Genomic DNA, 13987 nt, shown 5'->3' with positions numbered 1-13987 from the left:
ATGAACATCTCCTCAGAAAAGAAAATCATGGACTTGGAGAAGAGACTTGTGGTTGCCTGATGGGAGGGGGAGGGGGTGGGAGGGATCGGGAGCTTGGGGGTATCAGACACAAGTTAGAATAGATTTACAAGGAGATCCTGCTGAATAGCATTGAGAACTATGTCTAGATACTCATGTTGCAACAGAAGAAAGGGTGGGGGAAAACTGTAATTGTAATGTATACATGTAAGGATAACCTGACCCCCTTGCTGTACAGTGGGAAAATAAAAAAATTAAAAAATAAATAAAAAAAGAATAGAATCTGTGCTAGACATAGGGGATGTGACCAGAAACCTTTGCATGAACCCAAAGGAACACCATTCTCTTTGAAAGGACTGATAGACTTGTGCCCGGGAAAGACATTGCATAGAGATGGGGTCCAAGCTCCCCCAGGAGAGCTTCCTTGCATGGAACAGAAATGCAGGACAAGCAGAGAAACGGACATGAGCTCAGGCTAAGGTCTCCATCCTGAGCAATAGCGAGGACAAGCTTGCTTTAAGAAGTTGTCCCACCTGTGAAGAAAACGTGTCATCTGTTAACAAATTACAAATGCTGGAGTGGGTGTGGCAAAATAGGGCCCCTCCTGCACTGTTGGTGGGAATGTAAAGTGGTACAACCAGCATGGAAAGCAGAATGGTGGTACCTCAGGAAAGTAAATCTAGAGCTAGCATAGGATGCAGCCATTCCAGTGCTGGGCGTACATCCAGACAAAACTTTCATCAGAACACATCCCTGCACCCCTATGTTCATAGCAGCACTATTCCCAATAGCCAGGACATGGCAACAACCTCAGTGTCCATGAACACATGAATGGATTAAGAAGATGTGGTAACAGATACAGTGGAATAGTACTCAGCCTTAAAGAAGACAAAGGAATGTGATTTGCATCAAAATGGATGGACCTAGAGACTCATACTAAGTGAGGTAATTCAGAAAGAAGAAGACAAGTACTGTATGATGTCCCTTATGTGTGGAAACTGAAATATGGAACAGATGATCCTATCAAAATATCAGAAAGAGACAAAGAAACAAGAAGCAGAAACAGATGATGGACAAGAAGAGCAGACTTTGGGGTTCCCAAGGGGGAAAGGGCCTGGAGTGTGATGGGTGGGCCTTTGGGTTTTTTTGTGGTATCTGGAATGGATGGGCAATGGGATCCTATTGTAGAGCCCAGGGCAATGTGTGTGATTGGGTCACGTTGCTGTACAGCAGACCTTGGGGAGACATTGTAAATGAACTCTGATTTCATAGCAATAAGAATAAAAGTAACTCAAAGCAAAGAAAAGGTGTCTTCTCATTGCTGGTGGGAGATGGCTATTGCAAATTTAGCCCATTGGTTATTTAGAGTTGAAGCCACATGAGCTACTTGGAGGAAAACATTCCTTCCCAGGGAGCATTTTCTTCTTGACAGGTTCCTAGGGGGATGGTGGATGTGACTGTTGAGGTTGAAGCACATGGGACAAGGACATCTGGAAAGACGCTGACCAAGGATTGACTATCATGCCTGCTTACATCAATCTGTGCTGTTGGCAGGGTGGTGGCAAAGGTTGTGTGGACATGAGACCTGGAGAGGAGACCGAACTCCTTTGCCACACCCCTCCCCGAACATTGCTGCTGCCGCCGCCAGGTTTTTCCTACCACCAGCCCTTTCTCAGCAGAATGGCTCCTCACAGTAGGGGCTGGTGCCATCTTGAGGTCAGCCCATCTACTTCAGATGCCTCACTGAATTTCTCTGGCTTTACCGACTTTGCCTCGTGCGTTCCTCCCTCGACAGAGCGAACATATATGATGGAATAGTTTCATTGTTTTGCATCGTGTGGTCCTCTGAGAGTGGATCCTCCCTCCTGGAAAGTGAAACCTTCTTGGTTCTGATCAACAGAGGCACCAGAGCCTGTGTGACTCACAGGAGCAAATCAAGCAGAGGTGGTTGGCCTGGTGGTCTTGGTTTAGGTGCTGTTGCCCCAAGTAGATGTCAGCTTTCTTTGTGGCCTGTAGGCAGGATGGAGCCGAGGTGCACCTGGAGGCTCCCAGCTGGTGGGGTCGTTGCAGAGGAGAGGAGCTGTCCTGGGAGTGAGGTGGTGGCTCTGGGCAGCTGGTGTGGAGGTGTGTGGAGTGAGACCTGCTCAAAAGGCTGTTTCTTGCTGTCTGTACATTCCCTGCTGTTTGCCTGCTTCACTCACCGCTCCCATGCCAGACCTGACCACCTGCTTGCCCTCAGCTTCAGCTAATGGCTCTTCTAGCTTTAGAGCCAACCCTCCCCTGTTCTTGCAGGTGGGGCTGTGAGGGGCGTGCCCCTCTCCTGGTTTTGTCTGGTAAGCAGTGAGCCAACCTGATGTCAATTTCCTCTCCAACTGGTAATCTCCCCCTCCCGTGGAGGGAGGCCTGGGATCGAATTCTTCTCCTAGTCTGCTGATGTGGTGGGGTTTCTTCCCAGGACCGTGCTTCAGCCATGGAAGCCCCCAGGATCCAGGAAGCCATTGACGTCTCTGTCACTGACTGTGGGCTCTTTCTTCGGTCTTGAACCTGGGAATCAGGGCTTGGAGGCCTTTGTGGCATAGCCCACCAGGGTCAGATCCTATAGAGCTCTCGGAGTTGAAATGGCAGGACTTGCTGATTGGATTGTGAGAGGGGAGAATTTCGGATGGCTGTCAGTTTCCTGTCTTTATCGCAGGTGTCCAGGTCCACGTATCTGTGGGTGGCAGTGCTGGTGGTAGCGTGGTTGGCTTTTCTTTCTTGGTAGTAGTTTGAATGCCTTTTAAGATAGCCTCTGAGTTGATGGTGGGTAGTCAGCACCAGAATTGGGAGTGAGGGGTTGATCCATTGAGATGATGGTTTCAAATTTATGGCCACACGGTCTGAAAGTTGATATTTAGGGTTTATTGAGTACATTTTGAAGTGAGAAACGATTGGTCTGGTTTGTAATTTTAACCATTAAATCAGTGGAGGTCATTTAGGAAATGGTGTTACCTGAGCTGTGTCTGTGTGGGTATGGAGAAGGGATTGACACGGAGAGACGTGAAATGCTGGATGTGGGTGTTACCATGGGGTAATTAGGGTGGTGAGTTACAAAATATAATGTGTGCGGAAAAATTCCTAGGGAATGGGACTGGGTTAAATCAAATGTGGGGCATGGTTTGTCGAAGAGCCCTTCGAGTTCACAAATGGACACAAGATTGGAAATTTAGAGCTTCAAGCTTGCTGGATTTCCTGATTTGGATTTAGATCTAGTGGAATTGTTGTAGAAGTTGATGACTGTGGTGGAGTCAGACCCCCACTGTTGAGGAAGTGGTTGAAACTTTGAACCATGTGTGTGTCATGTGGGTAACTCTTGTGGTTGCTGCAGTGGGTGAGAGTGAGTGCTGTCGCCGAGTAGAAGGAAAGCTGAGGGGCGGCCCTTCCCTTGTTTCTCCAGACACCTTTGCAGCCCTGGGGCTTCCTTGCATGGAACATCTATGGCAGATTGGAGGTGAAGGTGAGCACTCTGCGATGGTTTTTGTGGAGGTGTGGATGTTACCCGCATTGTTCCCCTGGGATGGTGAACTGCCCCCACATTCCGCTGGTGTTTCAGGGTTGTCCTTGTGCTGAGCCCCATCTCAGGATGGGAAGTGCTCAGCTTCATAACCGGTTGGCCCTTTTACCCTATGTCCTGATGCTCCTCCTTGTGGCAGTGCCTTTCCCTTGTGGTATCCGCTGAAATGAAGCCAGGGCTCAGACCAGATGGTGGCTACATTTTGTGTAGGTCTCACAATGCTGCGATGAACAAACAAACAAAAAAACAAATCATGGTGCAGGGAAGCTGAGGCTATGTCAGGTGTTAGGTCAATAGGGTGGGAGAAGAGTTTGCAGACCATATCAGCACCTAGTGTTGTCCAAGGGGAGGGAAATGACATGTGGAAGTTGCAGTGGTAAGTTCTTATCTGACTCTGAGGAGGGGGAAATGCAGACTTAAGTGTATTGTTGGAAGTGTAGTATTTTGTTTTGTTTTCTGAGTGACAGTCATGGTTCCCATTGAGACATAGAGGCAAGTGGAATGTTGACAATGTGGCTGAAGATGAAACAGTAGCACTTGGACACCAGTTGCTGCAAGTCATGCATATAAATGTGACCCCAAAGGTGAGGTTTTCGCAGTGTGGATCTGGCACTGGGCACAAGAAGAGCACCACACGTGTGTCTGACATGTTTGTATTTCTTGACCTGGGTGATGTTGGCCTTATAATTCGTTATTCCATTTGTTTTGTTTTCTCTGTGGGTGTGTGTGCTGATGATAACAAGTTTGCAAAAATCCAAGCAAGAAGAGATAACTTCTTTCGGGTCCAAGAGGTAACAGTCTAAGTATATGTCAGTAGTTTCATTTGCAATTATTTTATTTCTTGTCTCTTCCTTCCCAAGTCCAATGTGTCTTGATGTTGATTCTTGGATATATGTTCACCTTCTTCCTGTTGCTTCTGTTTTCATTTCACTTGAAATCCACTGGGCAAGGATTTTCTGCAACCAACGTCTGTCCCTGGAGCCCTGGTGTAAGTGCTTCCCTCAAGGACTCTAATGAGAGAGGATGCAATGCCCCCATCCTGCCACACAACAGGCTGATGTCATCTCCAGTGCAATGTCTGTCCCTGGAGGCTCAGTCTAAGGCTGGTGAGGGCCTTAAACACCTGCCAATGGAGGTGGTTCCAAGACGAGGGTCAGGACTGTGCAGGTGCCATGTCCCAGACAGGCCAGAAGGGACAGACTCTTGGAAGGTCTTGATGTAAGTACACAAAGAATGGTCATGACCAGAGGCCCAGATCTCTGGTTTGAGCAGATGTGGTGGGTGAGGTCTGGGAAGGCAGGTGCGTAACTAGTCTTCAGATGTTACTGCTGGTTAGTAAATAAAGGGACACCATCTTTACAGTTCCAGGTGCCTTAGTAATTCACTTGGACATGAGAAAGGAGAGACATTCACCTAGAAATTGCAGGTGTGTCTTGGGAGATAGGAGATCAGCCTTGAGATCTTGATGGGGCTCCCAAAGCAGAGAGGGAAAGAGGAGCCCTCCAGGCCTTCTTGGGCAGATGTGCGAAGATGGTATAGGAATGGAGGCCTTTGGAAGGAGATTTCTGGGATGAACAGATATTGGCCCAAAGTCGCTCTATCAGGAGACCAAAGGGGCAAACACCCCTGAGGTCAGTGGCTTGGTCTTTGGTCAAAAAAAGAAAGAGACATCACTCCCTTCTCCTCCTTTTCTCCTCTGTATATTGATAACCATTGATTTGTCAGAGAAAACGTATACCAGTGTCTTTTAGTTTGGTTAGTTGAAGCCACGTACCTTTTAATTAGAGTGTCCCTCCTTGAGGGCAGAGAACATATCTTATTCACCACTGTAGGTGTCTTCTTCTTTGCATGGTCAAGGAAGGTGGAGAGTGTGAGATGGGCTAAAGGCTGCTGGTGACTTCACAAAGAGCATCCCCAGAAAATCTGTGTTTTCATCTCAGCCGGTGACCATGAGGTGACGTCTCTGGTGGTGCCCGCAGGTATGCTTTCCTTTAACCGCACTGGGGTCAGCCACACCGTCTTCTACTTGCTGGGCATCCCCGGCCTTGAGGACCAGCACCTGTGGATTTCCATCCCCTTCTTCCTTTCCTACGTCACCGCCCTGCTTGGGAACAGCCTGCTCATCTTCATCATCCTCACGAGGCGCAGCCTGCATGAACCCATGTTCCTGTTCCTGTGCATGCTGGCCGGGGCCGACCTGGTCCTGTCCACCTGCACAGTCCCTCAGGCCCTGGCCATCTTCTGGTTCCGTGCTGGGGAGATCTCCCTGGATCGCTGCATCACTCAGTTCTTTATGATCAACTGCACCTTCATCTTTGAGTCAGGCATCTTGCTGGTGATGGCGTTTGACCGCTACGTTGCCATATGCGACCCTCTGAGATACACCACTATTCTGACACACACGCTGATTGGGAAGATCGGTGTTACCATCTTTCTGAGAAGTTATTGTACCGTTTTCCCCATCATATTTCTTTTGAAAAGGCTGACGTTCTGCCGAAATAATATCATTCCACATACCTGTTGTGAACACATCGGCTTGGCCAAATATGCCTGTAATGACATTGGAGTGAACATCTGGTATGGATTTTTTGTCATAGTGTCAACACTTGTCTTAGACGTCCTGTTAATTTTTGTGTCCTACATGCTGATTCTCCGTGCTGTCTTCCACATGCCTTCCCAAGATGCTCGTCACAAAGCTCTCAACACGTGTGGTTCCCATGTCTGCATCATCATCCTCTTTTATGGGCCTGCCATCTTCACCACCCTGACTCAGCGGTTTGGACGCCACATCCCAGCTCATATCCACATCTTGTTGGCCAATGTCTGCGTGCTGGCTCCCCCGATGCTGAATCCCATCATTTATGGGATCAAGACCAAGGCAATTCGAGAGCAGGTGGCTCACCTATTTTTCCCGAAGCAGAAATGACTTTGCAGGAGGCACAGGTTTCTGAGCATCCAGCCCTCTGTGATGTGGATGATAGATGTTGCGTTCCCACACACGTTGAAAACTGACTACTAGAAATAGCTCAGGGAGTTTGGTTTCCGGACGAGGTCCAGGGTAATAAGTCTTATTGTCTGTCTGTCTTCTTTCCCTGGCTCATGGTGTTTTAACTCAGAAGCTCAGCCAGAGCCCTTAAGAGTATGGAGGAGTATTTTTCCTGTTCTCTGGATTCCACTTTAGTGACGAGGAAGTTAACCTGATGTTGTCAGGTGTTGTTTGAGAGTGTTTAGAACTAGAAAGTCATGATGTGATTTTGGATTTAGAAAGTGAATGATCCTGATGTTGATTGTTAGGGTTTTGGTACATGGACTCAGACTGCAATGAACTGGATAGTGGCAGTGTCACTAGTGTGTCCAACATTAAAGGCTAGTTGATAGTTGATGAGTTCCCTCTGCCGCACTTCTCAGTGCAGGGACTTTCGAAGAGTGAGTTTTATTACAGCGTTTATTCCAACTAGATGTTAAAAAGAGCACATGTGCTATTTCAACTCGTTAGGGTTCCAAAATCTCGCTTTTAATTAATCCTTCAACAAATGTTTATTGGATGACTCTTAAGGCCTGGGTGCTGTGCTATGCAGTAGGTAACACAGCAAGCTGAAGCACCTGCAGTACCCACCTTTCAGATGTTTTAGTCTAAAGAGGAAGATGAGAATCAGGCTTTCTCACCCATGTGTGCACTTCCATGAGTACTTCAGGGCTTCAAAGGAAATTTTGTTTGGTTCTGGAAGGGAGCAAGGGCTTCCTTGATGGAAGTGAGTTCCGATAGCTGAGGAGACCATTGAGAATGTGTGTGTGGATAAGGTGGAGACAGAGAGCTCTGAAGGGAGTGAACTCAGCCTGTGCAGAGGCACTGAGGCTAGATAACGCTTGGTACCTTCAAAGAACACAAAGATCCCTAATGTGCCTTTTTGACAGGTGGGATTAGAACCCTTTCCATTTTTTTTTAAACGAGGGGAGCCCTGGCCATTTGTAAGCAAGGGCCCTTCTCGATGATTTGTGTGTTTTGGAGTGGTGTTCCTTTCTCTGTCTGCTCTGAGTCCTATGGTGAATGTGGCAGAGCAGTTTCAGAGGCTTGAGAGCCTATCAGGCAGTGAAGTTTCAGAGTGTAAGACCTTTCCTTTGAGTGATCTAATCTGGAAGCAGATCAATGTGAACTTGAGCCTGAACTGTCCTGGTGTTGACTCTGTTTTGTGTAACGTCTCTGGCTTTAGTGTTGCAAGCGTGGTTGTCAGTGTAGCTGCTTTGGCATCCTCTGGAAGCCTGTTGGAAATGTCCCAAGTCTTGGATCCCCCTTTGTTTTAATGAATCAGAAATTGCCTGTCAGGAAGATTCTCAGGTTATGTGAATACTGGTGAATTGAGTGACACTGCTTAAGGCAAATGATTCTCGACTTTGGTTGCATGTTCGGTACTCTTGCTAACCTGAGGAGCTCTTGCTATCTCGTTCCCACCATCAGAGACCTAGATATAATGTTCCCTGAATCAAAGAGATGCAGATATAGTATTTCCCTGAATGGAATGAGTTTTTAACAGCTCTTCCAGCCACTTGTGATGTACAGTGATGTACCTAAGAAAGAAAGATTGGACCTTGTATTTTCAGAAATATCTGCCTTCCATAAGGTAGGTGTTCTCAGGCTTTGGTGAGCATGCGAATCACCTGGAGGGCTTTTGATGACACAGATTTGGGCTCCAGCCTCCAATGTTTGTGACTCAGTCATTCTGGGGTCCCTAGTTTCATTTTTCTCAAGTTACTACTCGATGCTGGTGTGGGGAGTGCCCTTGGAGAAGCGGTGTTTCAGAGTGTATGATGATTTTGGATAGTTTGCAGTTAACAACCATCTCCCATAAGAGAAGCATGAAAGATGCAGTCTCGGGCTTCCTAGATTTTGTTGCTTCCCCACTACCATGTCATATTTTTATCTTTCCTTTTTTGTTTGGTATTTTCTTTGTAATTTCTACATCCTTAGCATTCACTTGAAATTAAGACACACATGAAAATTAAAATAATTTTAATATGTTACATTTCCATGTGCAAATGCTCAGACATAGCTCTATCTGAAGTGATAAAAAGTAGGTAGAGGTTTGCATCACCTCCTCAATGTTCCTGAGAGTCATGATTTTAAGAGTATTTGTCAAGGAAAAGCTATGTCGGAGGCTACAAATAGGAAAGGAATGTCTTTGCTGTCCTAACTGCAGTTCTGGAGACACGGTTTCCTATAGCCTTAAACAATTGTTCCAGGGAAATGAAAAAGTCTGGAGCTTATAAAGACAAGCAGCCATGAGGTTAAAAGTTGCCTGGGTAGGAGTTCTGTTGTGGCTCAGCAGGTAAAGAACCCACCTTGCAGTCCATGAGGACGTGGGTTCAATCTCTGGCCTGGCTCAGTGGGTTAAGGATCCAGTGTTGCGTTGAGCTGTGGTATAGGTTGCAGATGTGGCTTGGATCCCACATTGCTGTGGCCCTGGCATAGGCTGGCAGCTACAGCTCTGATTTGACCCCTCAGCCGGGAACCTCCATATACCTTGGTGTGCGGCCCTAAGAAGACCAAAAAAATGAAAATGGAAGAAGAAGACAGAAGTGGCCTTGGTAGAATGGTGATGGTCCCTAATGGGGGTCAGCAAATATTTAAGTCCTCATTAGATATGTGAAGGAAGTTCTTCCCAGTAGATGGGCTGATAGGAGTTATTTCTAGAGTAAGGGCTCAAAATACCTTTTGAGTGTTTGGCAGATATTGTGGATGACTCCATCAGGTCCAAAGGTCCGGTTCCATCCAGCCTGAGACAAGTTTAAGTCACACTGCCCCAGTGGCATCCTGGTTCCATTTTGGAATATTCTCTTAGCAATAGTGAGAAGATTCGGGTTCGCTTCCACATATGAACTGCCTAAGCTGCTGTGGTGTTGGAAGTCTACGCTCCACTCAGCAGGGACGTACTCAGCATGTGATGTCTGCACTGGTGGACAGGTTTAGGAGTTCTGGCGTAAAACGTGCACAGTCTTCCTGTAACTTCCGCAAGTACATTTGTAGAATATCTGAATGTGTATCAGATGTAGAGGTGTAGTGGCTCTAATCACTTTCAATGTTCTCATGATCGTATTACGTTCTCTGATTAGATTGGATCAATTCAGAACTTGATATTTCCCATGTACCACTTTTTCCTCATTCTCAAAGTTTTATAGAGGTAGAGTTGGTTTACACTGTGCTAATACTTCCCCGAACCAGTTTGAAGTGCCAGGTGTGAGTCCATACTTTTTAAGCCTGAGTCAACTGTGCAAATGCCTAATAGAAAGTAATGAAAAATATGATAGTCTTGGTGTGGAGGCTGAGACAGAGCTGGCCTTGTAGACACGGCAAGAGGCAGGACTTACTGGCTCCGTCCAGGCTCCTTACGTATGAAGGAGAGGACATGGAGAAGAAGAGATGCCTTGACATCATCTTCAGGTGTGAGGAGAGCGTCTACGACAGGGTGGTGGGCCACCTGTGTGCCCAAGAACAGGAGAGGTGGCAGCCCATGCAGGTGATCAATGTGGACATGCAGGACGACCTGGAGGACGCCACGCTGGGATCATTGGTCATCTGTGAGCTGTTGCCAACACCTCCAGCAGGTGGACAACATGGAAGACTGCCTGGCTGAGCTGCTCCTGGCAGTGGTGTTGGTCTCAGACTTGGCTGGGATCCTGCATTGATGTGGCTGTGGCATAGGTCGGTTGCTCCAGCTTCGATTTGACCCTTAGCCTCACAACCTCCATATGCCGTGTGTGTGGCCCTAGAGAGACAAAAAATAAAAACAAAAACAACAAACAATTGGCTCAGCATAGAGCATAATTTCTCAGTACTTTTTTTTCTTTTTTTTTTCTTTTTAAGGCAATACACTTAGCAGGGGTCTAATTGGAGCTACAGCTACCGGCCTACACCACACCACAGCTCACGGCAACGCTGGATTGCTGACCCACTGAGCGAGGCCATGGATTGAACCTTCATTGATGGGTACTAGTTGGATTCGTTTCTGCTGAGCCATGATGGGAGCTTGAGGGTCTCAGTGCTTTTGAAATGCCATCCTCCTTGCTGGTCTTGAATGCAGTGTGGACGCCCAGAACCTAATTCTTTCCTTTTAAAAGAACACTTTACTTCTGGGTCAGACTCTAAGAACATTTTTTTCATACCATTTTAAATGGTAAGGTCGGACTACCATTTCATTTACCCTGGGCATTTTCTCTAATTGATGTTTCTTTTACAAACACCCTGCTTCCCTTCTTTTCTTTCTACCCCCCACCCTTTTAAGGCTGCATCCCTGGAAAATGGAGGTTCCCAGGCTAGGGGTCGAATCAGAGCCACAGCGTCTGACCTACACCACAGCCACAGCAACAGAGGATCTGAGCTGCCTCTGTGACCTACACCACAGCTCACAGCAATGCTGGATCCCCAACCCACTGAGCGAGGCCAGGGATCAAACCTGCATCCTCAAGGATCCTAGTCGGATTTGTTTCTGCTGCACCACAGTGGGCACTCCCTGTCCTTGATTCTTTGTTTTGTCCTTTCTATTGTTGAAGCAGTGCTTTTGCAGGACTCCCCAGGCACCTCCAAGATGCACTCCTGTTTGCGAGACCTCTGCTTTGAGCCAGGTGCTCTCCAGCCTTGGTGCCCATGGCCGTCACGTGGAGGCCTTGGTATAACACATCCTGGGGGCTCCACTCCCTGAGGTTCTGATTTGGTGGTGTGTTTTGGGTCTGGATGTGCGTTTTGAACACCTCCTGGGCTGCAGTTGCTGTTGTGGGTCTGGAATTCACACTTGGAGAAGACAGAGTGTATTTACTGAGTTCAGACCCTTTTCCATGGTACAATCACTGGAATTAAAATCCAGCACAAATGAACATCTCCACAGAAAAGAAAATCATGGACTTGGGAAATAGACTTGTGGCTGCCAGATGGGAGAGGGAGGGAGTGGGAGGGATCAGGAGCTTGGGGTTATCAGGCACAATTTCGAATAGACTGATAAGGAGATCCTGCTGAGTAGCCTTGAGAACTATGTCTAGATCCTCATGTTGCAACAGAACAAAGGGTGGGGAAAAATGTATACATGTAAGGATAACTTGTTCCCCTTGCTGTAGAGTAGGAAAATAAAATAAAATATAAAGAACCCCCATTATTGGAGTGTCAGGTGACTGACAATGTTGTGTTAGTGTCAGGTGTACAGCAAAGCAAATGAGTTCTACATTTCCATCTATCCATTCATCGTCAGCGTCTGTTCCCAATGTGGGCGTTACATTAGTATTGAGTAGATTTCTCTGAGCTACCCAGCAGGTCCTTTGACCTAGCTCTTTATGTCTTCATTTTTGCTGTGCCTGTGGCATGGGGGAGTTCCAAGTCGAGGGATGGAAGCTGAGCCACAGCAGTGACCAAGCCAGGTCCTCAACCCATTGAGCGAGCAGGGACCTTCCCTGATGTGTTTCAGGTAGAGTAGTGTGTGTGTGTTTATCCCAGCATCCTGACTTATCCCTCCCCACCACGTTTCCCCTTTGGTAGCCTCAAGTTTGGCTTTGAAATCTTTGGCTCTCTTTCTGTTTTGTGAATGAGTTCTTTTGCATCATTTTAAAATTGGATTGCACATGTCAGTGGTCTCGTATGATATTTGTCTTTCTCTGTCTTACTTAGTTCACTTAGAATGCTGATTTCCAAGTCCGCCCATGCTGCTGCCAAGGGCATTGCTTTGTTCTCTTTTATGCCTGAATAACATTCGAATAGCTACATATCTCACATCTGCTTTTACACTGTTTCCCCTGGGACGTTGAGCTTGCTTCCCCGCCTTGGCTTTTGGTTATCATACTGTAGTGTACAGTGAGGTGCATCTCTCTCTTCAAGTGTCATTTTGATATGCATTTCTCTAATAATTCGTGATGTTGAACATTTTGTTCAGTGCTTTTTGGCCCTCTGTCAGTCTTTGTTGGAGAAATGTCTATGCAGATCTTCTGGGCATTTTAAAATGGGAATGTTTGGGTTTCTCCTTGCTGTAAAGCTGCCTGAGATGTTTGTTCATTTTGGAGGTTAATCCCTTGTCAGTCCTTCATTGGCAAAGATTTCCTGCCATTCTGTGGCTTTTCTTTTCTTTCTTGGTTTTCCTTTGCTGTGCAGATGCTTTTGAGATGAATTAGGTCCCATTTGTGTATTTTTGTTTTTATTGCCATGGCTGTGGGGGGTGGGTGGGTCCATGAAGATATTGTTGTGATTTATGTCAAAGTTTGTTCTGCCCATGTTTTCTTCTACGAATTTTATAATGTCTGGCCGTATGTTTAGGTCTTTGATCTCCTTTGAGCTGATTTTTGTGTATGGTGTTAGAGAGTGTTCTAATTTCATTCTTTTAAAAACCCTTTTTCACATTAGACATATTTGCCGTACAATGTTGTGTCCATTTCTGCTGTACATCCAAATGGCCCAGTCATAGTATGATTTTCTTCTTCTCATGTTACCCGCCATCATGTTCTATCACACAAGAGATTGGCTATAGGTTCTTGCTATTCAGTAAGACCTCACTGCTTATGCATCCTCGATGTAAGAGTTTGCACCTACTAACCCAAACTCCCATTCCATCCCACTCCCGCCCCCTTGGCAAGGACATGTGTGTTCTCCATGTCTGTGAGTGCATGTCTGTGTTGTAGATAGGTTCATCTGTGCCACATTTTAAATTCCACATATGTGTTATCACATGGGATTTGTCTTTCTCTGACTTACTTGACTCAGTATGAGGGTCTCTAGTTCCATCCATGTGGTTTTAGATGGCATTACCATGTTCTTTTTTATGGCTGACTGATATTCCATTGTGTATATATACCACATCTTAATCCATTCATCTGTCGATGGTCGTTTAGGTTTTTTTCAGGTCTTGGTTATTGGGGAGAGTGCTGCAGTGAACACAGTGATGCATGTATCTTTTTGAAGTATAATTTTGTTTGGATATATGCCTCTGTGTGGGGTTGCTAGATCATTTGATAGTTCTCTATTTCGTTTTCTGAGGTACCTCCATATTGTTTTCCCTAGTGGTTGTACCAATTTCTAGTCCCGCCAACAGTGCTGGAGGGTTCCGTTCCCTCCCCACCCTCCACATGGTTTGTTATTTGTAGAGTTGTTAATGTTAGCCATTCTGAGTGGTGTGAGGTGGTCCCTCGTAGCAGTTTTGATTTGCATTTCTGTGTAATTAGTGATATTTGCATCTTTTCATGTGCCTGCTGGCCACCAGTTTGTCTTCTGTGGAGAAATATCTACTTAGGTCTTTTGCCCGTTTTTTCAATTAGGCTGTTTTGTGGTGGTTGTTGTTGAGTTGTATGTGTTTGTGTATTTTGGAGGATAAGCCTTTGCCAGTTGCATCAGTAGCAACTATTTCCTCCCATTCTGGAGGTTGTCTTTTAGGTTTTTCAAAAACGGTTTCCTTT

General features: G+C 46.3%; 1 protein-coding gene across 1 annotated transcript; it reads left to right on the top strand.

Annotated features, from left to right (window-relative positions):
• LOC110255390 (olfactory receptor 52B4-like) lies at positions 211-8877 on the top strand. The gene has a single exon (XM_021062422.1). It carries the CDS (start codon positions 5550-5552, stop codon positions 6492-6494), a length of 945 nt encoding a protein of 314 aa, XP_020918081.1. The 5' UTR covers positions 211-5549; the 3' UTR covers positions 6495-8877.

This window comes from Sus scrofa, chromosome 9 (genome assembly GCF_000003025.6).
Source record: "Sus scrofa isolate TJ Tabasco breed Duroc chromosome 9, Sscrofa11.1, whole genome shotgun sequence".
NCBI lineage: Eukaryota > Metazoa > Chordata > Mammalia > Artiodactyla > Suidae > Sus > Sus scrofa.
This window is presented reverse-complemented; position numbering and strand designations above follow the sequence as displayed.

Excerpts from the sequence above, each read along its gene's own strand:
- LOC110255390 (XM_021062422.1), top strand. The coding sequence starts at position 5,550 with ATGCTTTCCTTTAACCGCACTGGGGTCAGCCACACCGTCTTCTACTTG.